Below are 27,507 nucleotides of genomic sequence, written 5' to 3'. Positions count from 1 at the left end.
CCGGCGGCGAGAGAGCGCATCGCGGATGTTTGAGGGGGGTGAGTCTGCCGCATAGCGTGCCGGGGTATAGAGTGCTCGGGGGAGGGAAACTCGGTGACTCGGTCGCGTAACGCGCGTCAGTCAGTCGGTTGCTATGCGTCCGAGTGAGGTGGCGAACAACGCGGCGCGCGACCTGAGAACGGATCACCGTCCCTGAGGGAGCGGAGAGTCACACTCTCATCCCGGCCGTAGTAACGCACCGGGAGGTGGTGACGGCGACGGTGACGACGAGAGCGAGAACGTTGACAACGACGACGACGACGACGACGACGGCGACGGCGACGACGACGACGACGGCGAGTGGCGAACGCGTACGCTCACGCATTGTCCGGCGACTCTTTCCGCGACGACGGTGACGACGGTCACGGGAGTACCCTCCATGCGACCTCCACGGTCGCGGACGCCGCGACGCGATTAGAGAACCTCCCCTCCCGGGCACGAGCCACGAGCACATGGTCCACGTCGATCGCGACGACCATGATCACGAATCAAGCCGCGCCGATCATCGGCCTCGTCTTTGTCGTCTTGGTGGCCACTTTCGATCGCGGTGAGTTGCCGCTCGAAGCTCCGGCAATCGTGGCGGAGCTTTCCCTCTTCCTGGAACAGCGATCGATTCGTCCGGTCGCGATTGAAATCCTTGGCCGACGATCAAACGATTCGCGCGATTACGTGGAAGATCTCTTTTCCATTTTTATTACTCTGCTCGATTCTCTTTTTTTTTATGTTTTATGACAATTATAGATAGAGTATTGATGTAGGGTAAAATAATACGAGTAACGATTCTTGTTCGAGACTGGAAAGAAAATAAACTTTTGAGGAATGAAAATTCTACTTGAGAAATGCATTTAATATTTTAATGTGCTTTTATTTCGCTTTGCAAATATTATTGAAATGTATGCAAAATGATATATATTTGAAGGCTATTATAATGATATTGGCAGTCTTTAACAATGTTGACAATTTAAATAGATGAATACTACAAATGCGTCCTTTTAAAATTTTAATTTGTCTCTTATGGAACTTTACACCTTCAATATCAACAAATATTAATAATATTATCGATATGTGCAATTAATATTAGGGTTACTTTCGAAGCTTCAAACCTTCAAAGTTAATTTCAAACTTCGAACTCCGAAGGTTCGGAAAAATTTGAAACTTTAAACTTCAAACCTTTAAAGTAAACTTTTGATAACGTCGAATATACAAAGATTTAAGAAATTTGAATCTTTGAAGTTTCAAATATTCTAAAAGTATATTGTCAAAAGTAACAGCCCCAGTTAATGTCGATGTGGAATGTTGACAGTAATTCTAATTTTTTCATTCTCGAACATCAGTATCGTTATGTGATAAAAATGTTGACAAAAAAATTGATTGTGTGAAAAGAACGCGTCAATATTTCCATCTGTATAGTTTCACAATCGTGAGTGACAATCGTAGAGATAATATGAGTCAGTAAGCGAGATATCATTACACAACGTTGTTACAATGATATTTAATAACGATTTCAAATATGTATTTCTTAATGCTATATACAACGTTATTATGAAAAATATCTGAGTAGTATATTAACAATAACATTTTTACACTGTAATTATAACATCTAGGAATATTACGTTATGGACTGACAATTCAGAAATATTTATAAGATATTATGTCATAATGTTTATAAAATCCACACTCATAAAATCAATGTTTTAAAAGATTAAAAAATTAACGTTCTTTGCTTCTTGATTCACTATTATTGATTAGTATTACTGATTATGTAATGTTCCTATTATAATCATCGTGTCATTAGTATTTATATGATTATCGAATTCTTTTAGAAATCGTGGATTTATCTTTCTCAAATAACGCTAAAAGATGTTTGAAAGACACCTAAAAATGCCTAGACACGTATGATTGAACGACGTCCTTACAACGATTCTATGTCGTCCAATCTGCATTAATTTTCATCAATGCATTTTCTCGAGACGATATAAGGGATTGTCTAGGTAAACGTATGGAAACCGAAGTTTGACTAGCGGCAACATTTCCCGAGAAAATACACACGGTTTCAACCGAGCACTTCGAACTTTCGATAGGAAATTTGAGCGAGAAGCTCAAGCAGAAGTGTTCTTCTGCGCGCAAACTCAACAGTCAGCTCAATCTACTTGATACAAATCGGACCAAATTGCTACTTTTGAACACTGCTTCGACCGTGAGCATAGAAACGATCGATAATACGACCTCGTGCACTTTATTCGGGAATGAGGAAAGCAGTCGGTATACATCATGAGCGCATTGCGGCGCAGAGGTGATGGCAGGGAAAGTCACCGCCGTAAATGAGCCGTCCAGACGGAGAACGTCTCGAGGCCGTCGGGGGGTTGTAAAAGCCTAGACGCAGCACAAAAGTTTACCCTTTGCGGCTCGAAATTCGAGACAGTATTTAATCCTTTCTTTTTAATTTTATGTTACTCAAGAAATAGCCTTTCGAAATTCTTCAGATTTGTTTAATATCCGACACAGAGAAAAAAGAGTTTGATAACAGTTAGTAAATATTGTGTGAAATAGATTTATATTCAGTTAAATATTCGAATAATATATAAAATAATTTATCTTTCTAAATATTTAATAAATATTATAATAATTAACTGTTTAATAATACTTATTAAATATGTAAAAAGGTAAAATTATTTTTTTGTTTTATTAATCCAAAATATTTAATTGACATTATTTTACTTAACATTTGATAGTTACAATTATTATTAAATTCTGTTTTTTTTAGTGTAGGCAGAAATATATGAAAGGAAAAATGTATTATAACTTTTGAGAAAATTGAATCTTTTAGTTTCTAATAAAAGTCTATTTCTTCGATTGTAAAACTTTTTTGCAGAGTTTTTTTTGTCCTTTTATTTGAACACACAAAAATTAAATTTTTTTACTTGCACTAATATGCGAATGAAATTATTTATGACTGTACAGAGAGGAAGAAACAAATTTGAACAGCAAGTCAATGAAATAATTCAAGTGAAACATTTGTCTTTAATTTACACGAATAAAATTGTAAAATATGATTCGAAAATTGCGTTACGCAAGGACTTAAATATTCTGCTAATACACGAGTCAGAAAAATAGGTCATAAGTGAATCTGTCGCACGTTCTGAATACTTAACGTTCGAAATTCAAGAGTGTGGTTTCATTTTCTTTTTATATTTTTGTACGCGTTTATTTTAACTTTTACAAGGAACATTTGGAAGTCAAGAAAAGATGAATCTCTTATACATTATTAATAAATCTCTTAGAACTTAGACTTTCTTTCATTCAATTTTACAGAAATGGCTGTCGATTCACTTGAATCCATCTATTTTTCTATCTAGAGTGAGTCGAAGTGGGAAATAACTCATTTCTTTCACTTCTTTTCTTCCCCTTTCTTACATTTTCCTGTTAATTTTGCATTTTTCTGTGTCACGAGAAACAACAATGTTTAGTAATGTTGGCATCAGTTAACGAGCTGATGGTCGGCGAATTCCTACAACGGTAGCACTTGTGGTTCTTCGGATTGAGAAGAAAAGTGAGCGTACACGATTGTTAAATCGAATCCTATTATCACGCTGGAAAAATGTCCGCGTTCTGCCCGCCGTGAATATCGAATTTATTTGTGATCATTCCGGAACAATTCTTTCAAACGCAATGGTTTTTAAGATGGAAAACTGTTTTGTCTCTGTCGAAACTTTAGCGAAATTATAAATTCATCTCATTATATCTCGTTTAATTATAAATCTTATCTCTTATAGTCTTTAATTATAAAATCTTATTTACACAGAAAAAAAATTCTTTTGTTTAAGTATCTAAAAAAAATTTAGTTCTGAAAATAATTTTGTTGACGTATCAAAATAATTATATAAGGTACTCGAGTATGATGAGCAATGCTGCATAAAGTTTTAACGTTCCAGCAATCAGCATGATTGTTCTGCATAATTATTTTAATGGCCCAACAATAACTATTTTCATTTGTATTTAGTTTCAATTTTTTAATAAAACTTTAATAAAACTTTAATAAAACTTTTCCGTATAATTGTGTATATCCATTATATTCACAATTCATCTCAAAATAATACAGAACTTTTGTATTTACAAAACTGTAAGAATTGTAAAAAAAATTGTTCACGTTACATCGCGGTTATTTTTTCTTGCTTCTCGAATTAAGTCTCGTCGGAGACGCGCGCGGCCTGGTTTTACATTAAATTCGATCGTCCTCGAATGAATCGGCGAGCTTTGAGCGCGTTTCCCTCCGTCGACGTCGTTGTCGATACACATCCGGCGGCGGACGTACTTCGCGGCAGTGGAGGAGTCGAATCCGGGAAGTACACAGTGCGGTCGGAGAGAGATTGCATAACAGATATTCGTTTCCTCTGGCGTCGGGCAATTTGATTAGAAGTCGCGTAACGTCGTTATCTTTCTCCCGTAGAATAGGGAAAAGACGACTGTCTGGGTGTTGATGACGTAATTTTGACAAAGGCGCAAAGGTGAAAGGTGAAAGTATTCGGACTAAGCGCAACTTGGTTACGGTGACGTAACCAGGTCTCCTGACCTGCCAGAATTTCGTCGCTTCCGAGCTTTTGAGCTTTCGTGATCGCATTATGATAGAGCTCTGCACTGACCTGCGAACAGGAGTTCATTTGATCTATCAGATCGTGATGCAACTTAATTTCGCGCAGTTTAATTTTAAACTTTGGTCAAACTTCGATTTCTACTTTTTTCTATAATTTTAAGAATTAGAAAGGAAATTGGAAAGGAATTAAAAAGAAGTTAAGTATTGTGTCCACGATCCGAGAACTGGATCCGAGAAGTTGTATGCCAAATATAAAAGCTACTAGAAAATTACTGCAAATAGTAGTAATTTTCTAATAAGTTTTACATTTTTTAATTTGGAGCAAATTCTTGCATCGTGGACACAGGGCTTTAGGAATCAGGAAGATAAGTTAGCTCGAGTTTGCAGTTCAGCTACACTGATAGAAATATGTATTGTATTTGTGACTATAATTGCATAGTAAAATAATTATAGTCAGGAACATCATTTTTATGGTAATTATTACTATAATTTTAGTAATAATAACTATAGTTGTATAATTTATAATAGGTATAATTTTTTTATAGTTGACATTACTATAAGTATATGCAATTATAGTTGCAAAAATATAAATATATTTTTTTATTAATGTACGTTGGTGCAAATGGGATCCTCGGAGCATAGATCGCTGACGCATGTTGCGAGGCGATCGGAGCAATTGCCGATATGATGTTAACTGGCATTGGCAATCCGCTCGATTCAGGGGAGGGGGGAGGGTAAATTTGCGGATGAATACGCTATATCCGACGATTTGTTGAAATTTAGGGTAGCGGTTACGAAAGCCGGCGTCGTGAGGGCTATCGAGCGACCCACTTTCTCCTTCTCCGACCCCTTTCCTCTCACTTACCTCTCTCCCCTCCCTCACCCTCTTCTGCTTTTGCACTGTGTACTCTCTCAATGTAGTTTTTGTTTATCTCGCTTTTCTTGTAGCAGTGACATCATCCCTTTTTGCTATTTCTGCTCTATTTTTCTTTACACTGTTTACGCTTTCCCTCTTCTTTCCATTTTTTCTTTTTTTAAAATAGTTTTTCTAATTAGGTAGCATTATTTATTTTATATGGTGTTAAAATATGTAATTCATTTTTCTAATTATATGGCAGTGTTTATGTTGTGTATTCTGAGAGAACTTTAGATTTCAATATTGAAATGTTTGTTTCATTTTCTTTGAAAAATTAATTTGTTTATCTAGAAAAAATAATAACATTTTAATTTAACGTAAACTTTTATTTATTCAACTATCCGATACCTTCATTGATTTTTTTATTGTATTTCTCTTATTATTCTCGTCACGTGCGTACGTTCTATATTTTATTGGATAATAATGTATGTTTAAGATGTACACGTTCAGTTTCATAAATGATGAATGAACTTTTGCTCGTCGAATAATGACCACGCATTCAAATTTTATTCTAGTTTCGCAGGCAAATGCAATTTACATAATGCAAACGACATAAATCGTGTACTCACCCGCAAATTAACCAAAGCATTATTATTGAAACCATTGCGATTTCAGTTTGACTATATTCAGTTCTTGATGAAATGTTTTTATTCAATTACTATAGATTTTTGTTTGCAAATGAAATTTTTTGACACGCAATTTTCCACGTAAAAAAATATTTACAGCGCAAGAAAAATTCTTTTGCGTAATTTCTTTACACATTATTAGGATAAGTATAAAATAAATTAAATGAAATAACAGACTTTGTACAAAAAAATTTTGTACAAAAAACAAAAAAAATTTAATTTTATTTACAAATTCAAAATTTTTTTTGTTTTTTTGTATAAAATTCTTACGTGCGTTTATGCTTGCAAATTATGTTACCGTCTGTACTTTGATTGTGGAGAAAAATTTTTAATTCTGTAAATGCAATTAAAAGATTAATGAATTGGAAATAATCAAAATAAAACAGAACAGGTTCAGCATCCCTTTAAAGAGCAATATATAATTTTATTTTATCTTGAAAAAAGCGTTTTAAAAAAGAGTATAAAAAGAAAAGATATTATACTGCATAGGAGTAACGTAATATAAATTACAAAAGGAAAAAAGATGCGCAAAGAAAAAATAGGTTAAATAAAAAAAATCATTATCATGTTATTACAACGATATTTGTAACAATAACATGTTTCCACACACAAACCCAATAAGTAAAGAACGTTAAATCTTTTAAATTAAAACATTGATTTTATGTGAATTTTATGAATATTATGATATAATATTTTATAAATGTTTCTGAATTGTCACTTTATGATGGAATATTTCTAAATGTTACAATTATAATTGTAGAAATATTATTTTAATGTTCTACTCAAATATTTTTCATAACATTTTATACAATTAAATTACATATTTGAAACATTATATGAAAACATTATAAAATATTATTGTGTTAATGATATCCTGGTTACTATAAGAATATGTCGTATTTAACAATGTTTCCAACAAATTATCTTCATCATCAAATAACCTTTTTAAAATGTTTATAAAATCTTATTTTGAAACAGTAAAAAGGTATACATGAAACCAATATTTCTTAATTGCTTTACTGTTTCTTGCTTACACGGGAAGACCATGTAGGATGCAAAATGCGATTAGGAAGTTCAGGTCGCTCGATGTTAATTATAAGCGTGGCGAAGCGGTGAATTCAACGACGCTTGTTTGTTCCTAATCGCCTGCATCCATTGCAATTGCAAGAAAACTCGAATTCTTGGTATCGATCCGCGGAACAGCTGAGTGATGCCAGGCCCTTGCGTGCGTTTCGGCTCGCTGTTCGATATCAGCTGGCGCCGTGTCAGCCTGGTTCCGTGGTAGCCGGTGGGATGCGACCGAGTGCGCGTGCCACCGGGTTACGTCATCGAAGGGCGAGACGACGTGAACCAGAGACCCTTTCTCCGATTAATCCTCGTCGCGAGGAGACTGACGTTGAATTTGTCGGCAAAAGTCACGACTGAATCTCCGCACGTTGAAATATAAGCCCTCTAAAATATTCACAGGGCTCTGAGAGGAATAGAGAGAATTTGAACCGCACATACTGCACGTGCTTGATTCACCGCAGTCTCTCCGCCTCGTATGAATGCACAAAATCGAGTTGCCCCCATTCGAGCTGTTGAGGGAACCTTAGGAACTTTTGAAATTTCGAGAATTTTAAAACAAACGATTTTATTAACTTTCAATTCTTCGCGAACCAGAGACAAATGTAAATGATGATCGATTTTTTCTTTCTTTTTTTAATTCAGGTGAAGCGATAATATGTTATCAATGCAACAGCGAGTACGATCCCAGATGTGGCGACCCATTCGATTCGTACAGTTTGGGGACTGTGAACTGCAGCTTTCAGCCTCGTCTGGAGCACCTCAGCTACTTAGAGCCTACGCTTTGCCGAAAAATCAGTCAAAAAGGTGAGGCTGGTTTCAAACAAGTTTTCATCAATTAAACTTCGTGTAATAGAAAGTTTTGTAACTTTTATATTTGTCAACATAATCCGCATTTAATCTAAAATTAATTTTCTAAATAATAGCTTGTAACAATTTATTTTGTTTAATTAAATTTTTTTATTTAACAATCTTAGGGCCGCTTGTTCTAACTTCTGGATAAAACTTATCTATCAGATAAGCATGTTTCAATCTTAATTTTTTTCTAATTAAATAAAGACAGATACATATTTACCTACAATCGACCCATAATAAATTAATTACAAGTCAGACATATTTTGATCTGTAGCTCATGAATTCGCGACATCCTACGCTTATATCATATTTTATAAATAATAGCATTGTAATAATATCACTCCAATGTTGTGACTTGAACGAAACATTGATTGGACAGAAATGATGAATTATTTATACGTGAGTATTTTCATTCACAAGTAATCGATTCTAAAAAAATCTGTTATCGAGCTTTCGTGGCAAAAGACATGTTCAAAACATGAATAAACATGTTTAACTTGGAAATCACTTAGTTTTTTTTTGCATAGACAATAACTTGGAATATTTTCTACATTCTAATTAAAAATTCTCACGTTGCAATCTAAATGCAATTAAATTAAAAACATAGATATACATCAAGTCCGCATTATTAATAATAATGTCTTTTAATTAGAGTGTAAAAAATATTGAGTGGAGAGTCACTTAGTTTTTTTGCATAGACAATCACTTGGAATATTTTCTCCATTCTAATTAATAATTCTCACGTTGCAATCTAAATGCAATTAAATTAAAAACATAAATATACATCAAGTCCGCATTATTAATAATAATGTCTTTTAATTAGAGTGTAAAAAATATTGAGTAAAGAGTCACTTAGTTTTTTTTGCATAGACAATCACTTGGAATATTTTCTCCATTCTAATTAAAAATTCTGACGTTGCAACGTAAACGCAATTAAATTAAAAACATAGATATACGTCAAGTCCGCATTATTAACAATAATGTCTTTTAATTAGAGTGTAAAAAATATTGCGTAGAGAGTCACTTAGTTTTTTTTGTATAGACAATCACTTGGAATATTTTCTACATTCTAATTAAAAATTCTCACGTTGCAACATAAACTCAATTAAATTAAAAACATAGATATACATCAAGTCCGCATTATTAATAATAATGACTTTTAATTAGAGTGTAGAAAATATTTCCAGTATCTATGTAAAAAATTTAAGTGACTCTTTATTTCCAAGTTAAACATGTTTACTCGTGTTTCAAACATATCTTTTGCCACGTAAGATCGATAACAATTTTTTTTTAGAATCGATTACTTATGAATAAAATTCTCATGTTGCAACGTAAACGCAATTAAATTAAAAACATAAATATATATGAATAAATTAAAAACATAAATATATATGAAGTCCGCACATGCGTGAGAAATTTATTCACAATGTTTTTAAAATGGTAAAGCCTTTTGAACACTTTTGTTAATTATTACATAAAATATGTTATATGTATATAATATATATGTGTATTAAAATATGTATGTAATATATGTTTTTACTAGTTTCTTTTTTTGTAAAATTTTTGCTTGATATAAAAAATAATATTCATACTGAAAAGACAAATACTAATTAAAAAGATAATTTTTGCATTGTTTATAATAATCATATAATCATATATATTCCATGAATAAAAATAGATATGATATATAATACATAGGCAGTTTTTTTTATTTTTCATATTTATCTTGTTGTAAAAAAAACAGTGCAAAAATTCTCATTTTAATTAGATTTTTTTTTTATGATTATTTCTTTTTATGTCAAACAAAAATTGTACAGACAAATGAGCTTAGTATAAACATGTATAAACATATTTTATATATATTTATCATAAATATGTTTTTATATATTTTTAAATATATGAAAATTTTTTTACCAAGTAGATGTATAGATTCTTGAAAAGACGAAGAAAACGTAGGCAGCTACTCTTAGCTTTATGATTATCTAAGATTAAAATCTCAAAACGATTTTCTAAGCAGCGAAAGGGGAGGAAGGCGGGAGCGTTTAAAACATATACACCGGTCGACTTTTGACGTTCCCTGTTGCAGTATACGGGAAGGACAGGGTCGTCCGCAGTTGCGGCTACATCACGGACGAGAAGGACAACGGCGAGTGCCTTAAGAGGAGCGGCACCCACGACGTGCGCGCTGTTTACTGTTCGTGCACCAGTGATCTGTGCAACTCCGTCGAGAGTTCTCTCCGTACGCCGTCCCTACTGCCACTGGCATCCCTCCTGACTGCCGTACTGGCGATACCGAGCCTGCTTCTGTCGTGCCCGACCGCGCAGCCTCGCACCTCCCTCTCGACAGCCTAATTCTGCCTAAATCTCGCACCCTCCGAGACACCGTGAGAATCCACCCTGGAGAAGACACTTATTCTCTCTGATCCGTCGTTGCGCCGCACACGTTCGTCTCGTTATAATCAAGTTGAGTCGTTATAGTCAATTTCTCGGCGAATTACAGTTTCCCCGATCGCGAGGAGGTCGCGAGAAGATCGCGAAAAGATGGACGCTGTATCGTTCGGCCTAATTGAATCACGTCAGACGATCTAATGTATTAGGAAATGTGTCTCTTCTCGTTGTATCAACAAATAATTTGATTTGAAATGTACGGAACAAAACTATTTAGTTAGACAAATATTTCTTTATTTGCATGCATTTAACACAATGAAAAGGTCTGGTATCTCCGGCAAAAGCTGTTTTTGGTCAAGGCACTTTTAACAGACCAATCAAATATTTTGTTTTGTAACAAAAAATTTAATCGCTTCTGCGAAATGCATGTAAATAAAAAATACTGGTTTGATCTAAATGTTTTTTTTTATATTAACTGAGTAGTTTTTGTTTGGTACATTTTAATGAAATTATTTGTTGTCACACACCACGAAACATTTTTCCTAATGCGATCGAGTAAAACAACGGAAGATCATAATAACAGACGTTGAAATGACGTTAAGATGAGTCGCGATTGATCGAAAAACTCTTAACAATTATTTAGGAATCATTTTGACGTCACATTCTGATGTCATGACTTTTTGTTCCGCTTGAGTCTTCACACGCCGCCAACGAAGAAAAAAACTTCGCACTCCCCAGGCTATCGAATTTGTTCCCCTCTCGTTCCCCGGAAGGCCCCGAGTTGTACAACGAAAAGAATCCGACGCTCTCCCCGTATTTTCTTCAGGAATCGATAACATCGTATATCGCCCTTATAAAAATACCGAGCAGTATTAAATTGGCCAGTAATTAATACTTATTTTAAGTATTAGAAGCACTGCTGTTGGTTTTAATACTCAAAATAAGTGATAATTACTGGCCAACTTAATACTGTCCAGTATTATATTTTTACAAGGGCAGGTTTCTCGACACCCCCCCCCCCTCCCCTCCGAGTTTCTCGCGTTATCTCTCTTGTAATCCACGAGGGCCTTGACGACAATGGACGAGGGACACACGCTCCGTGATTCTCTCGCAGACGAACTTCGAGATTTCGATCGCTAATGAGGAGATTTTAGATTTTGCTCGACCCCGACGGCACCTTTGGCTGACGAACGGTCCGTAAACCTGTGTAGTAGCCAGATATTAAATAATTAACGTAGCGTAACAGTGATAACTGCCAGGGAACTGCGCGAGGACGACACTTCAGTAGTATACATATCTCCGCGAGGAAGAAGAAAAAAAAAATCAGGAGAAAAAGATAACGCGACCTCTGCGTGAGGAAAGATTTTTAAAAAATTGGAGATCGATCAATCTCTCACGTTGCGCCGATATCGCGCTCGTCGCGCGATTTCCACTCGGATCTAATCGGCTGTTCATAGATAAAGAAATTGTGGATATTTTTGCATAGGCAGATTAAGGGGAATCGATTGAGGATGTCTTCTGCGATCTAATTTTTTTTCCACAATTGTTCTAAACGTTTCAAATTGTTTCTAGTGCACATTTGTAAAAAAAAATCACGTATTTTTTTCGATATATCGAGCTTTTGAATCTACGAAGTTTCGTAGCTACAAGAAGATCGAAGTAACCGTGGAGAGTTTCTGCAGAACTCGTTCCCATCGATTCCTGTCAATTCGCCTACTTTTGTACAGGAACGAGCCGATGTCGCGCGTGATGTCGGGGGTCATGAAAAGAAAAAACGGGCGCAGCGGGAGAGAGGGCAGATATCATACGAGAATTAGCGAAACATAAAAAAAAAAAGAGTTGCACAGTAACGTAAATACAAAGTAGCGGCATCGCGATAACACATTTCGCACCACCGCCTGCTACCGCTGAGAATACACATTTACGTCTGTGCGATGGGTGTGCCTGTGTATATGCACGCGAAGTAAAAAAAAAGAAGTATATAAATATATATTTTGCCGTTGGGAGTAAAGCCGAAATGGAATTGCACGCGAGATCGACGGGCATATATGCTTATTTCTAGAGGTGCAATGACACATTTACAGCATTTTGCGAAACGAAACGGGATACAACGCAACGGGACGCATACACGCGTCCACGTTGCGTCCATTCAGCCTACTTCGGTGTTATTTATCACGCATCAATAATTCATTGGCGATATAATTATGTAACGTAATTTTTTCTGAAAGGATGTAAAAAACTCGAAAGTTTGATTAAATTTTATCGATTTATAATGTATAACTACAATTTAATGTCATCACAGTAATAAAGTGTAAATTGCATAATGCCATTAGATATAGTAATTATAATTTACATGAATAACAAAATTAACGATTATATTTATATATTGAATTTGTTAAGAAACAGAGAAATTATAAAAATATTTTTATAATATCAACAATTCGTTGAGAGATTATGTGATCGTTTTAGCTTTGGAAAATCACTTATCTAAAGATGTTTTTCACTTTGTCGCGCTAATTTTTTAGAGAAAAGTGAATGTTATCAAAAGTTACTGTCTGTTCTTTACTTATTGCTGTATAAAGATTAAATTTCCTATTTTTTAAATAAAAATATGGATAATAATTTGTCAATAATAAATAAAGAACGGAAAATAATTTTTGCCAGAAACAAGAGAATTCCTTTGAAACTTTAAATTCACTTGATATCTCTGTTAAATTGCTCATTTTACTTGCTTTGATATCAAGTTTTCCGATTAAATTAAACTGAGGTAATCTGAATGGATACGACATACCGCCTCTTTAATTCTATCGATTCTATGTGAAACAAACGGTGTAAAGAATGGGATAGATATAACATATCGACGATATGCCTAAAGAAAGAGAAACCTCGCATTTAACTGTGGCGACAGTTGAAGATCAGCGTCTACAATTATTCCGTGTTTCGCAAAAACCTTGCAATAAGTGCAGTTTAAGCCTGAGTCACCTGAGCGTACAAGAACCGCCGTTTGTATGCGTGTGAATGTTTAGTGTATGTTTGCAATATGTCTGCAATAACGTTGCAATTGAGCGTAAGTTGGCCAGTAACGCTAAACTCGATAGCTTAATTAGGATCGGTTGTTGCACCTTCGAGTAAAGCGTTCGATAATTTATCAACAAAAAGTTGAGTCTCCTCTATCTTGTTTTAGAAATATTATGCATGTTGGCCGCAATATAGATAAAAAGAGATCAGATTAGTTGACCGAATGTCGGAAAAACCTTAATAAATTTATTGTTGCTCCTTTGCCCACGGATAATAGACGGAGGAGGTGGTTGTTCAGGAAAAAGTCTTCGGTAAATACAGGATGTTCGGCAATGAGCGCATTATAATAAACAGCAGTCCCAAACGAACTGAAACTTTTTTCTTGCCGAATTTTAAGTTTTTATGTTCTTTCACGATTCTAGAAACTTATATTAAAGTATATTTCGCTATATTTCAGGATAGCAATCATGTAATCTTTTTTTTTCTATATGTCAAAAATGCGAAAAGTGAAAATTTTTACTTTTGAAATTAATAAAATATCTTTTTTATATGTAAATTCTGAAACATTCCAAGATTTTTCATTCTATAAGTTCTCGAAGAAAACTTATGAAATTTAAAGTATATTTTTTTAGAAATCTTTACAAGCTTAACATATAAAAAAAATTTCCAAAATATATTGAGATTTTTATGAGCTTTTTTTTAAACTAATTTATTGAAATCCATTTCTTTTCACGATTCAAACATTTGTTCTTTAAAAGGACAGAATATTTTACACTATTTTACAACAACTGCTATATATATCGTCTAAAAAAATTATAATAATCGAACATCCTCTATAATACTGATGCTAATAATAATAATAATAATAATAATAATAATAGTAATAATAATAATAATAATAATAATAATGATAGTGTCCGTTACAAATTTTGTCGACACAAAAGGCTACAGATTTGATACAGCATCTGATACATATAATGCTTTTACAGAATGCCAAAGTATAGCAATATTTGTCATTGAAATATAATAGCAAATTGACGACTAAAATCAAACAGATGTTGACATACTTCTCATACGCTCGATTTAATTTATTTTTAACCTAGATTTAAATTTACCTTTGTTCTTTTTCTAAGAATTGTAAAGAAATAAAAATTAAGTCAAACTGAATTTAAAGTTAAACTACATTAGTGCGAATAGGTACAGAAATTTAACTAGTGGAATTTTAAATTAATGTAAGGGCTATTGCAGTTTGATACAGATTGGTGATAGTATCAGAGCAGAATCTGCGTTTGAGAAATCCCACTTGGTTTTCCTCGTCAATCTGCTGTTAAGTTGTGTCAGCAGACTTAATTAGTAAAGTACAAACACAGATAATCCTAGTAATTTGCTAGCAATTTCTGATCGAATTTGCTACCAATATGCTACCATACGGCGGACAGTTTACTTACCTGGATTATTATTATTATTATTATTATTTACCATCACTACTATTACTGTTATTATTATTATGATATTGTTAGTACGTACATTACCGATCCATTGTTACAATATCGTTAATAATTATTATTAGAGTGCAAATGTGGCAACAACCGTAACGAAGATAATGCTATCGATAAGATTAGAGACGAGGAGAAATAAAGTATGGAAAAAGGGAGAAATCAACATGCAATAAATACAGGGATGAAACAAACGATTTCAATTTTGGCATTGTCACATTATAAATATTAATTAATATCTGTAAATTGTGTCTTTTCAGTGTCGATTCTGCGATATAATTAACATAAAAATCACGTGATCTTATAATTTGCAATCATTAAATTCGACACCAAAGGGATTGTTCTGTGCTCATGACTCTTCTTCTTTCCTATTATAGAATAATTAGGGCAAGATAAATTTTTTGTTATCAGATTTGCATGAAAATCAGTCAATATGATATATGATATGATGATCCAGAAAAACTATATCGAATCTATATCTGAAGATTTGATCGTATCTTTTCATTGAAAAGAATTTTAAATAAAAAAAAGATTTTATTTTGCCTTAAATAAATATCTGCATACAAAAAATTAATTTTTTTAATAAAATAAAATAGCAATATTTTATATAAGTGCATAAATGCCGCTTTACGTTGCCTATCATTCTACAACGGATGTGCTTATCTACATACTTTCGCAATTGATTTTACATGCAAATCCGATAGTAAGAGATTTATTTCCAAGAAGAGCTCTCTTTCATCTTCGTTTTGAGATTGATTCTACTCGATTTCTCGTTCGGGACTGCCGGGACGCGATGATTGAAAGAAACATGGAGTTCTTGTTGAGATGATTCGGTTGTATTTTTTGATACATGTCGCAATCATAGCCGTGTCAGTTGTTGTAAAAGGTTGGAAATGTCGCTATGCGATTACCATTCGTTATATCTCGAGAGCAATGAAAAATTGTTATATTTCAAGAGTTATGACAAATCGCGCGAGGATACAAATGTTTTTTTGCAATTACGCGTGTATTGTATTGGAAACTGTATATTGAATGACGGTTATCGCAATTATATTGGCAGAAATGATAACGCGTGGCGTATATTTATCACACGGCTCGAACATTAATTTTATGACCTTCTTCAAGAACAAAAAAAATTATAGTTGTCGAGTAATCATAAATGTGTTTCATTCCGCTAGTTTATCGATTAAAAAAGAAAAAAGTAAAACCGCCGATTATATTAGATTACTCGAGTAATATGCGAAAAGTTTCGTCAAGTTTCGTCCTGACATTACCTAGACCTTATCGTGATAATCGCGTGTTACTTGGGTATCGCTGCATTATAGAACAGAAGATATCAGTCTACAATATAAAGAAATAGCTGCCATATTTTGAAAGTGGCGATACATAGCTACTGTAATATTGTAATACAAAAAGTATAGCATATACCTTAAATATATATACATATATATATATATATATTGTTATATGAAAGTTTTTTTAGTTATAGATCGCTGTTTTCAAACTAGAGTAAAAAAACGTCATAAACGTCACATTTTAAATTACGTGCGAAATTAATGGCACATTGCATCAATTGAAAAATCGGCTTCAATAGCGCGCGTATTATGTTCTACAAAAATAGTTACGAAATTTAAACATTTTTCATGACGACTACCATTGCCTGCGACACGTATCGAAAGAATGCATATATCTCAAGCCTCATTGAATATGTTCGTAATGATCATCTCGTTGAATGACATTACAATATATCATATATCATGTACAGAGAGAAAGAGAAAAAGTATTCTGCCAATAATAAAGTGTTGAATGATTAATAAAAGTAACATATTCCTCGCATAAATTTCTACGGGATGACACCTTCCTTTTTTAGTTGAATGTGTTTTACACGTCATAAAGTTTCTGTCAAGTCATTAGATTGAGGTTGTGTACGAAATAATATTTCAAGCGCGTAAAAAATATTATCGATTATTTTAAATTATAATTTTTGCACAAAAAAAGTATTAAATAACTAATTATTGTTTCATTGTATAAGTACGAATATAAAGTTTTTTTTAAAGAGCTTGATAATTTTCAATTTCAGCAAAATATTATATTTTTTTATATCAATGTAAGTTATCTAAAAAAAACGGATTGTTTTGATAATAATAGTATTAAAAAATTTTAATTCCTTTGTTTAAATATTATCATTTTCTATTCAATATTTTTTCCTCTTAACTTATGAAAAATATCATTGAATAAAGATAAATCTATTTTTTTATAAAACTATACAAAATTTTCTTATGTTATGTCTATTTAAGATTATCAAATCCTTAAAAATTTTTATACTTGCTTATATATAAAACGATTGTTAACTTTTGATACTAATTCTTTTGCGAGTATACAAATTTGAAAGATCGTTTTGAAGATAGGTTACGAGAAATCGCATAAAGTGTGTTTACATTTTTATTATAATTTTACCGAACGGCTGTCATAGTAAGAAAACTTTTTACAAAAAAATACTACTAATTTTTTACTATCTTATGCGTATTATAAAAGTTATGTATGCTTATACGCATTAGTAATTTTGCCCTTTTTAGTAAATATTAAAAAAGTACCAGAATCGGAAAAAACTCCGTGCTGACAGGAAGACGGAAGAATGTTCGACCGTTTCCCTAAATAATGTTTAAATTATATATTTAAATAATGTATAAATTAGATATAGAAATTTTCTGTTTCTTAATTATTTTTTTATAAAGAATATGTAAACATAAAATCTTTCTCAAGTTCTTAAATTTTTTAAACTTTGAAAATGTAAGCAAAAAATTAATACTGCACGTGATGAAATGCAAACAGTCTTATAAACAAAATAGTACAATTCTTAACTAATATGTAAATTATTGCGGACTAAAAATATGTGCAGGTAACTTTAGTTGCTTGTAACCTTCGATTTTCGATAAACTCTCAAAATCCTTTTTCCCTTCGATGTCAATTAACTTTAATTACAATTGATTACAAATTATTTATTTGATTACGGAAAAAGTAAAGTTGTACGACATTTCAATATTACATATCGTGCACAGTCATATAATATTATACGTGTCATAAGCAAATTATATGTTGTCGTAAAGATGAGCTAATAAGTCAAAAGCTATTTGTAAAAAAAGTTGGAATTATTTATAGTAATATCTTGTATCAGCAAAAATGAGTCTAAAAAAGGAATATTTGTATATGATTATATAATGGACGAGTTTCGGAAAGGAATAAAAATGATAGATGTTATAAAAAATAGTAGGAATTTTCCAAATTCATCATAAATGTTTTTTATAATATTTATCATTTTGATTCGCTTCCGAAACTTGTACATTATCATACAAATAATCTTTTTTTAAATTTATTTTTGCTAACACAAAACAGCACTGTAAGTAATCCAAATAATACCAACTTTTTATTACAGAGCGCTCTTAATATCACTAATAATATCTGCCAGTGTGGTCAGATATTACTATAATAAGAGTAATATTTAAAAAGGCCAAGACTTTTGCACTTATTTATCATAATAACTTAAAATGATTTTAAATAAGATGAGACTACAAATATTGACCCTAGTTAAAGTCAATGGACATCGAAAAAAATCAGTTCTCTTCTAACAACAGTCTAATAGAACTATTTGGCATTGTAAAAGTTGTGTACAAACCAATTGCAAAAACGTGTCCAATGCTAAAAAAGATACGAGCGGAATTTTGATTATGCATTGTATCCCACTTATTAGATATATCACTGATACAAGTTTCAGTCAAAACGTGTCTGGGAACGATCGTCTTAAAACATTTAATAGCATTATTGTACACGATAACTCCCCAGTATACGAAGGAAGATTAAAATCTATCTAATGACTAAAGCTTATTGGAATGGCCACTATAATTAATGTGAACCACATCAAATGCATTAATCGTATCAAATACGTTAATGTACACTGATTTACAGGACTGATATACGTCGAAAGTTCCATTTTACCTGTATTTTTAATAGCAGATTCTTTAGCCAATTTTTTTATTATTATTAAAATATTAAATTATATATTTTTAACTTTTCATAATTCTAAATATTATATATATATATATATATATCATCATAATTTCATCATAATATATGATGAAATTATAACTTAGTCTTGAAATAATTGTAAAAATATAATTTTATTATTTATTTCATAATATAAATTTAATTATATCTGTTATTTGTCACTAACTTAAATTTAAAAACTATAGAACATTTTTATTGAAAAGTCGATGTCAAAGTTGGCTAAAGAACTCATTAAAAATGAATACAGTAAGAACAGACTGTATATTTTTATAAAGGAAGTTTCTAATGGAAAAGTTTCCATACCTCTTCTTATTTAAGTGTTGTGCCAAATAGTAACGTGTGCCTACGAACTTCATTTAACATTCTTAATTAAATAGAATATGTTACAAAGCGTGTCAATTGGATCCCATATCCTTTATCTTTACATATTCATAAAGCATTACATTCTCGAAATGCTAAGTATCCGTAAGTATGTCGGTCGATGTGTCCTCTTCTCCTAATGTGAGTGGAGTGACTAGCTGCATATTGACCGATATGTACAAGGGGTAACACAATTGTTTGTCCAAGGTCATTATCTCGTGCTGAAAAAAGAAGCATTTACATTTGATATATTGCACATCATATGAATTATGATATTCTCAATGTCCATTTATCAAGACTTACCTCTGTGTTTCTCCTCAAACGTAATCTCAGCATACGTGAGTCTTGAACATGCTTCACCTGACGTTGTTCGTTCAGTGAAAATAGACAAACTCTAGAAAAAACAATTTCATATTTTGTTACTAAGTTATTAAATCAATTGTCAGTCAATGTTTGCTTACTTTACGTAAAGCTTACTTTATCAATATTTTATGCTCTTTGTGATTTGCTTTGATATGCTCGCAGTCCAGTCTGTGGTTTCTTTCGATCCGCAAGCTAGTTGTATCTAAGGTCATTAGTAAATCTAAGCCGTAATGGAATGCCTTCCATCTCCAGATATGTTCACCTGGTTTTTCAACACATCTACCGCATCTAAAGCATTCCTTGGCAAATTCCTCTTCCGTCATTTTTCCTGGACTGCATACACAAAAAGAAAACAGTTTCGTTTATATAGATCCTATTTTTTAAAAAATTAAACTGTAGTAGCCTACCCTCTATCCTTATTTCCGTCCACTCTTAATAAATGAAGCCACTGTTCTCTGTAAGCACTGTGCAACCAGTCTGGCGGTATTAAATTATCACTGTACAATATTTTGTCGTCTTGTTCGTGTAACAGCAAATATTTCATCCGTAGCGCTTTAAAGGGTGCCGCATACTCCTTGCCTTCTTCAGTTGTTAAAAATGGTTCAGTCCACTTGTGATTTTTAAAATATTCGTCTATTTTTAGTGTTTCCTCGCAATTGTGTGTGTGTGCAAATAACCTGCATAATACAGAATGCTCACAATTTTATACAAAAGACTCAATTGTGTAATCATATAGAGCATCATATAATTTTGCAAAAAATATATGTTTTACATTCTCATAAACCAAATAAATATCTACGTGCATATTTATAAACATACCATAAGCGTAACATCATGTATACACAAAATTCTGTCTGCAAGACAACTAAATCAGGACTGGCAACCAGTTCTGTCATGACGTCTGGTGTAATTTCCTTTAGGAAGGATGGATGTCGCCATCCATAACCCAATAGATTGACTTCCAGCCATCGTTTCGCAGCTGCTTTCACACCAGGCACGCCATATGACACAGCTGCATTATAATACGATACAACAGTCTCGCTATTTGTAGTTTCTATCATTATGTCTACACATTCGTCTATTAAGCCTTGCAATTGAAACAGGGTAGACGTTGCCAGGATAGAAACCACATCTTTCGGCTCCAAACTGACCTCATCTTGATACAACGAGCCAAGTACCACAGATAACGCTAAAACAATTTTAAATATCATTTTTAGATATTATTTTATAAGACATACACTTACTTGTACATTATATTTGATTTATTATGCAGCAGAAGAATATTTTTAATATTTAATTCTATAATGTGCTCTTACAATTTATCGTAATATTAGGATCTGTGATTTCGACGCTAATAACTTTTTCGTTAGCTTCTCTCCAAGAACCAGAAAACATACTAGCAAAATATGGACTCTAAAAGAAAAAATACATTTCCTTTACATTTTAAATTTACATATCATTACATTATAAGAATATAATTATGGTGTTTTAATTCTATTTGATATATGCGGATCCAGTACTTGACGAACCTTTAAATTTATTATTTGCTTCAAGTTAACGTAATTGAACAATTTTCTTTTTATTTTAAAGATCAAAATCTAAAGAATGAGATTATTTAAAATTATGTAAGGCTGTGACATTTGTTATAAATAATTTTTCACAATGCAATCTGGAAATGCATAGATAAAAAAGTATTCAGGAACTACTGGATCAACAAATACCAATACTTATTAATTAGAGTTAATAATAAATTCTTTAAATAATTTTTTTAAGTTAATATTATTTTAATAAAAATTAGAATAACATCAAAATATCTCATTTTGCAAGCAATTAACATATATATCTTTTTGTAAACAATAGGAAAATACAAGTAACAGAAAAAGCTTTGGTGATAATTTAATTTAGTTTAATTTTATCAGTATTGATGAAATGGTTAAATTGAATAATTATTAAAGTTTTACTTTTTTAAATCTCAAATTTTATTTAAAAAAATTTATATATTCAAGACTTGTGGCCCAAAATATTTATCATTAAAGAAGCAAAGAGTTATAACAGACAATGGAGTACTCTGTCAAACTCCAATTAAATTAAAATTCACATTGAAGAATCTATCATTGAAATTTCGCGACACAAAAGGAAGACGTCCGGTGAGAGGGGGAAGAAGACTCGCGTAGGGGATGACTCATACCTGACTAATATAAACTTTATGCAATCTCCATGCGCGTCCAAGTATCAGGACAGTTATGTCACTGCCTTTCTCCTCTTGGAACAGAGTCTTGTATATGTATTGCGCCGTTGTCAGCAATTTCCTCCTGCGAAAACGAAAGATACGAAATGTAACATAACGTGAAAGAGTTCTCTTTCTCTCCCCGCACGATGCAACGTGACGTAGTAGTGGTAAATGTCGAAAGGCAACACTCGAGGGGAAATAAAAACGTTCGGGACGGACGAAACGTGGGGGGAAGTGCTTACTTTTTCGGCGTGTGCAACGTCCGCTCGATGTAATCGGACTCGGACTCGCAATCGTACTCCTCGATGTACTTGCGCTTGCAGCCGCGGTACACGTTGTGCACGGCTAGGTTCGACATCGACGCGATCCTGCTCGCGTAGCCACCCATCGTCACGGCGATCGCGAGATGCTACACGATAAATTTTGTCTTTCGCTGCACCTCGTTTCTCACACTTCCACCCGTTTCACAACGCCGCGTGTGCTCCCGCAGAGATCACGCGTCGTCTCTCCTCTCGAAACCGATCGTCGCCGTCGTCCTCGTCGTCGCTCTTGCTCCCCGTGGAGCCCGAAAGAACGAACCTCCGCGAGCGCGTACGCGTAGGTGTACTGACGGATTGGGTGGAAGCGGAATCGCGGATGGCGCATGTAAACACTCGACATATGTGCGGCCAGGGCCGGCTCACTGCTGGAGGTCCGACGAAGATTCCTACCGAAACGAAAGTACAGATGGTGCATCGTGTTCTTGAAAAAAATTCCCATTCCTGACTAAATTCTGAAATAATTTTGTTTTTTCTTTGTCACTGCGTGGTTTTTTTTCAGTAGCGTTTCTTGACTGTTGCAATTGATGATTAGTGATGCCAGACTGAGGACGTCGCGTTTTACGTAAAAGTCGAATGAAGAGCCTCGAATTTAGGAAGGAGACATATATATGTGCACCCCAAGCAAAGCAATTATTATAAACAAAATATACAACTTTGTTTTTTCAAGAAATAAATAAAATTCATATTGTAAATTATACTGGTATTTTTTTTTCAATTGAAATTATGAGCTGTCTTTATTTTACACACGCAAAAATAAATATTTGTTATTAGATATTTATTCATCGATAATTTTCTGATTTAATCATTTTGAAAGATATTATTAAAGATTCGAAAAATCGCTATGAATTATTACCTGTTACAATTTAAAATTAAAATTATTTTTTCCGAAGATGTTTGTATCTTTGATTTAAAAAATATCACGATAAAACCAATATAATTTTAGAAACAATTGTGCAACTCTGTTTTTATTACAATTTTTCTATTTGTAAGATTCTTTAATGTAATTTGTTCTTGCCCTTGGTTCCTCAGCGATCTAAACGTATAAACCAATCATATTGAAGAATTCTTATACGACGCAAGTTGCTTTCCTTCTACTGTGAAATGCACAGCCAATAAATTAGGGAACGCAGTTCGAACCAACCGAATATGTATTGTTTGGTAAACAATTCTTACATTTTTCGAACGTGATTTCCTCGCACACATCTCGATAATTATCTTAATGGCATAAAAACGTGGATTCGTGTTCAAGGGTTTCAGGGATCAATAGCGATAAGAATAGAAAATTATGTTGGCCTCGTGTACGTACACGATCATATAACCTCTCAAAAAATTTTGGTCACGTTGTGCCAAACGGTTCGATCGTTATCGGAGCTGGTGATATCGACGATAATATGCCGATAAACGAGCTCAAGACTGTGCCATTGAGTTTTTTCCCCGGTGTTGTAATGCTATAAATCACAGAGATGTTACGGCGAAATAGGTAATTTTTTTTCCTTTTTACGCAATCGATTAATAAATTATAAGTCTTCTCAAAACGCTGTGGTCGATTTCGAATTGAGAATCACTTTTCATGAAAAACGAAATTGATCCGTGGATTGTCTCGCATGAGATACTTGGCACTAAAACGATAATGAACTACTAACAGTAGACATTGAACAAAATAAATTTTGTTATAGTTTAATTCGATAATTTTATAATAAAGACTCCATTAAAATTCACTTTAAATTATTTTTTTAAGATTATCAATTGATATATTAAGACATTCTTAAAATGATTAACAATGACTGTCATTTTTGTTTTACTACAATTGTTTTGATACAGTTATAAGTTATTTTTCAATTATGTCAAACAGGTTGAAGCACAGAGTAATAGCCATTAGCATCATTGTTCTTGTGACAATATTTTACAATGAATTTTTCGTATATGAAGTACAAAAGCTCAAGTGGGCCAGGCGCGAGTGCTTAGAGTGCGTCAAAGTTCTTCTTGTCGCAGATCCACAGATACTCGGGGAAAAATATGAGAATTACTTTGGTTCGTGGATAGCGAGATGGGACAGTGATAGGTATGGTCATAAACATAATTTTATTTAATTAATCAAATAAAATTACATAGTTGATTTGCATTTTGCTGAGATCTTAATTTTATGTCACAGCATTGTGTTCTTTTACAGGTACTTAGAGAAAACGTTCTCGAGGGCGTTGAAATTTTCTCAGCCACACGTCATTGCCTTCTTAGGTGATCTCATGGATGAGGGTCACGTAGCTAACGTGGAAGATTTTGAGAGGTACAAAAGGAGATTGGATTCAATATTTTCAATGCCAGATGACATAATGGTATTTACCTCTGTTATGTAATATCTTCTCTTTCACGTAGAAAGTCTATTTTGTAATATGTTGATCTTATCATTTCAGAAAATTTATTTACCAGGCGATAACGACATTGGAGGAGAAGGTGATCGTGTTTCTGCCAACATTCACAAGAGATTTAATTTTGCGTATACTCAACCGGATACTTTGGTGTACAAGTCCGTCACCTTTTTCAAAGTAAATGCAAATTTTTTTAGCTGCGTGATCTTCGCGTATTTAAGGAATATGCAAAATTTTCAAATATTCTGTTTTGCTAGGTGAACAGATTGACGCGCACAATGCCAGAAGCGCCGAAGGATGCATTTCTCAATGATTACGCAGAAAGAAATACAACCAATGTCATTCTCAGCCACATGCCTTTGATGTTTACGCCTGGGGATTTTGTGCAAAATGTACATTTGAGCATTATTAAAAAAAGGATTTCTTTTATTCAATTATTTATTTATCTTGTATTGTTGTAGGTGCTTAAAGAGTTATCGCCGCAGATTATTTTTACCGCGCACGAACATAAAGCGATGCACATAAGTCTGGACACGGCAACGGATCAGTTGAGCGAAGTTTGGATCTTATCGCCGTACGAATCGCCTCTGTACCAATTGAGAATGGACGTAGGAGACATTCACGAAGTACAAATACCAACCTGCTCCTACAGAATGGGTGTGCCACACATGGGTTATGGACTTGCCTACATAGGTACACATTTTTTGATATGTTAAACTATTGTTCTTAATCCGGAAAAATCTCAGCAATTTCAAAAAGAATAGTTTTTTTTTTGGTTTTTTTTGCAATATTATAGATTCTTTTTTTGTATGTTGCAGATACTCAAGAGAAGACCGTCGAATTCACGATTCTGTGGTTACCGGGCAGATTCCCGCAGCTACGTGCTTACATATTTATCGTTGTATTGGTCATTGTACTTGCCATTTGTTCTTTCTTCTCAGGTTGCTGCGTAAAAAGCTACGCCACTTACAATCGTTTACCTTCCGTATAGAATAGCAATCAATTAAAAGTACTTATGTGTTTAATCCTGAAGTGCTACTTATATTTGTATATAATTTCTTATATTAATATTTATGTAGGTGGAAATTTATTCATAAAGTTAAGAATTTTTTTAATACTTTTTATACTTTTAACAAAATGTTTACTAAATGTTATTTTGATATCTAGTCGAAGTTTCATGACAAAATCTGTGCTGAACTCGAATTAGCATTTGGATAAAAGTTTATTTACAGTAGCACTCCAGGATTAAATGGTAAACGAATTTGGTGAATTATGAATTAGATATTAAGATCCGTCCAGATTACATGGTACTTCGACCGTCTGTTAAATCCCAGAGGAAAGCGAGATTATTATTATCCTATCATGTTGAAATAACTGATTACAATGAGGTTATTTATTAGCTATGAAAAGTCTTAGATCTCGCAGACGAGGCGCTTTTAGAAAACCTTTCCTATGACTTTTTACAAAGTTAAGCTTTTGGCACACGATACGATTTTTCATGCATCGCATAGAGATATATAGAGATCTGGCATACGAGGCCTCTTAATACATGTCCTGATTGGCTCCGATGATTATGGTACCAATCGTAAGCCAATGAGGATACATAGTAAGACACCTCGTATGCGATCTAGCATGAAAAATCGTATCGTATGCCGAAGGCTTTACTTATGATAAATACTTGACCGATCAAACGATCTCGGAGAGAGATGTTCGATTGTAATTATATGAAGAGTCTCGTTCGAGCGATTACTTGTTAATCGTGAGAACGAGACTTGAATATAATTATGATAAATACTTATGATAAATATATTCATTTGCCTTAATCGTCATGCATGATTGAAGGCATGACTTAAAATAAAATGCCAAATGTTCTATTGAATAATAGCGCTGGCTTTAAGTATGCACTTTTTTTTTAGGTATTAACTGATATTTGAATTATCGAGTGATGATTCAAGATATATTAGCGAGGGGTTTAAATAAAATTTAGATTTGTCGTAAAGATACGTAAAACAAACAATTCTTGTAAGTATTTAAATTATCATAACTGAAGTGCATTTTGCATATCTAGCTTTTCGGCAATCTAAATGAGAGACATTTCTTCAGCCTTAAAGCCGGCGCGATATAAAAGTATTATGTACATAGTGATATTCATTGTATTTATCTCGATGTTTCTTTGTGAAATCTTTGTGTATACACACGTAAATACGACGTGCCAAACGTTAACATGGCGTTGGCACGCCATTATTACTCAAATGATTTCCTTTCATATTGGGTGACTTAAGAAAAATCCTGTGCTTAAAATACATCACACTCTGTGCAATGTCAATAAAATAATAGAAGAAGTCCGTCGATTATACTGTCTCAGTTGACACGATAAGAGATTTTATTGTATCACGTTATAAAGTATAGAAATATAAGGAAGAATTGTTGAGCAAGAGCACGTTTTAGATGAATCAATTTATATTTCTCTCTATGGACCCGTATACACAGTATTTATTTGAAATAAATGTTAAGTGTTGACACACCTTAATGAATCTGTACATTACCTTATATGAAAATTTCTTTTGTTAATTAGTATTGTATTGTCGAGGAATCTTTTGAGGGGTCTAAGCGGCTATTAATTTGAATTCTAACATTCAGACTTGTCAACTGATGAGCGATTTTAAAATTAGTATCTACATCACACACATATAAATGTTTATTTAAAAGAAAAATTTACTTCTAAAATTTATGTTAACGCTCGATTAATTTTATAAAAATTTTATCTAAAATATTTATACATATGGTAATATGATTAAAGTAAATTTGAAAT

General features: G+C 33.1%; 3 protein-coding genes and 1 long non-coding RNA gene across 4 annotated transcripts; 3 read left to right on the top strand and 1 right to left on the bottom strand.

The window, feature by feature from the left end:
- Positions 1 to 457: 457 nt before the first annotated feature.
- Positions 458 to 16,817, top strand: LOC105837693. The gene is made up of 3 exons (XM_012682675.3): positions 458 to 586; positions 7,883 to 8,044; positions 10,179 to 16,817. The coding sequence occupies exons 1-3, from the start codon at positions 517 to 519 to the stop codon at positions 10,442 to 10,444; spliced, it is 498 nt and encodes a 165-aa protein (XP_012538129.1). The 5' UTR covers positions 458 to 516; the 3' UTR covers positions 10,445 to 16,817.
- A 606-nt stretch (positions 16,818 to 17,423) lies between these two features.
- Positions 17,424 to 22,679, bottom strand: LOC105837697 (protein germ cell-less). Its single transcript, XM_012682679.3, has 8 exons — positions 22,252 to 22,679; positions 21,968 to 22,091; positions 21,096 to 21,192; positions 20,599 to 20,968; positions 20,187 to 20,456; positions 19,894 to 20,112; positions 19,720 to 19,810; positions 17,424 to 19,637 (listed from the first exon to the last, which is right to left on the bottom strand). The coding sequence occupies exons 1-8, from the start codon at positions 22,395 to 22,397 to the stop codon at positions 19,512 to 19,514; spliced, it is 1,443 nt and encodes a 480-aa protein (XP_012538133.1). The 5' UTR covers positions 22,398 to 22,679; the 3' UTR covers positions 17,424 to 19,511.
- LOC118644942 lies at positions 22,650 to 23,087 on the top strand. Its single transcript, XR_004962723.1, has 2 exons — positions 22,650 to 22,738; positions 22,832 to 23,087. It is a non-coding gene; the product is annotated as an uncharacterized LOC118644942 (long non-coding RNA).
- Positions 23,088 to 23,385: 298 nt separating this feature from the next.
- LOC105837698 lies at positions 23,386 to 27,225 on the top strand. Its single transcript, XM_012682680.3, has 8 exons — positions 23,386 to 23,487; positions 23,579 to 23,809; positions 24,182 to 24,391; positions 24,500 to 24,662; positions 24,741 to 24,872; positions 24,953 to 25,087; positions 25,157 to 25,388; positions 25,514 to 27,225. Exons 2-8 carry the CDS (start codon positions 23,793 to 23,795, stop codon positions 25,684 to 25,686), a joined length of 1,062 nt encoding a protein of 353 aa, XP_012538134.1. The 5' UTR covers positions 23,386 to 23,487; positions 23,579 to 23,792; the 3' UTR covers positions 25,687 to 27,225.
- Positions 27,226 to 27,507: the final 282 nt, after the last annotated feature.

Source organism: Monomorium pharaonis, chromosome 3 (genome assembly GCF_013373865.1).
Source record: "Monomorium pharaonis isolate MP-MQ-018 chromosome 3, ASM1337386v2, whole genome shotgun sequence".
NCBI classification, from domain to species: Eukaryota; Metazoa; Arthropoda; class Insecta; order Hymenoptera; family Formicidae; genus Monomorium; species Monomorium pharaonis.
The sequence above is the reverse complement of the archived record's forward strand: the minus strand, read 5'-3'. Positions and strand labels throughout refer to the sequence as shown.

What these genes read in the sequence shown, in the direction of transcription:
- LOC105837698 (XM_012682680.3), top strand. An exon ending in GCGAGATGGGACAGTGATAG is followed by an intron (nt 24,392 to 24,499) that starts GTATGGTCATAA and finishes GTTCTTTTACAG; the next exon opens with GTACTTAGAGAAAACGTTCT. An exon ending in AGTCCGTCACCTTTTTCAAA is followed by an intron (nt 24,873 to 24,952) that starts GTAAATGCAAAT and finishes CTGTTTTGCTAG; the next exon opens with GTGAACAGATTGACGCGCAC.
- LOC105837693 (XM_012682675.3), top strand. Translation starts at nt 517, where the DNA reads ATGATCACGAATCAAGCCGCGCCGATCATCGGCCTCGTCTTTGTCGTC. An exon ending in GGTGGCCACTTTCGATCGCG is followed by an intron (nt 587 to 7,882) that starts GTGAGTTGCCGC and finishes TTTTTAATTCAG; the next exon opens with GTGAAGCGATAATATGTTAT. An exon ending in CCGAAAAATCAGTCAAAAAG is followed by an intron (nt 8,045 to 10,178) that starts GTGAGGCTGGTT and finishes TCCCTGTTGCAG; the next exon opens with TATACGGGAAGGACAGGGTC.
- LOC105837697 (XM_012682679.3), bottom strand. Translation starts at nt 22,397, where the DNA reads ATGGGTGGCTACGCGAGCAGGATCGCGTCGATGTCGAACCTAGCCGTG. An exon ending in GACGGAAATAAGGATAGAGG is followed by an intron (nt 20,113 to 20,186) that starts GTAGGCTACTAC and finishes TTGTGTATGCAG; the next exon opens with TCCAGGAAAAATGACGGAAG. An exon ending in GAGCATAAAATATTGATAAA is followed by an intron (nt 19,811 to 19,893) that starts GTAAGCTTTACG and finishes TGTTTTTTCTAG; the next exon opens with AGTTTGTCTATTTTCACTGA.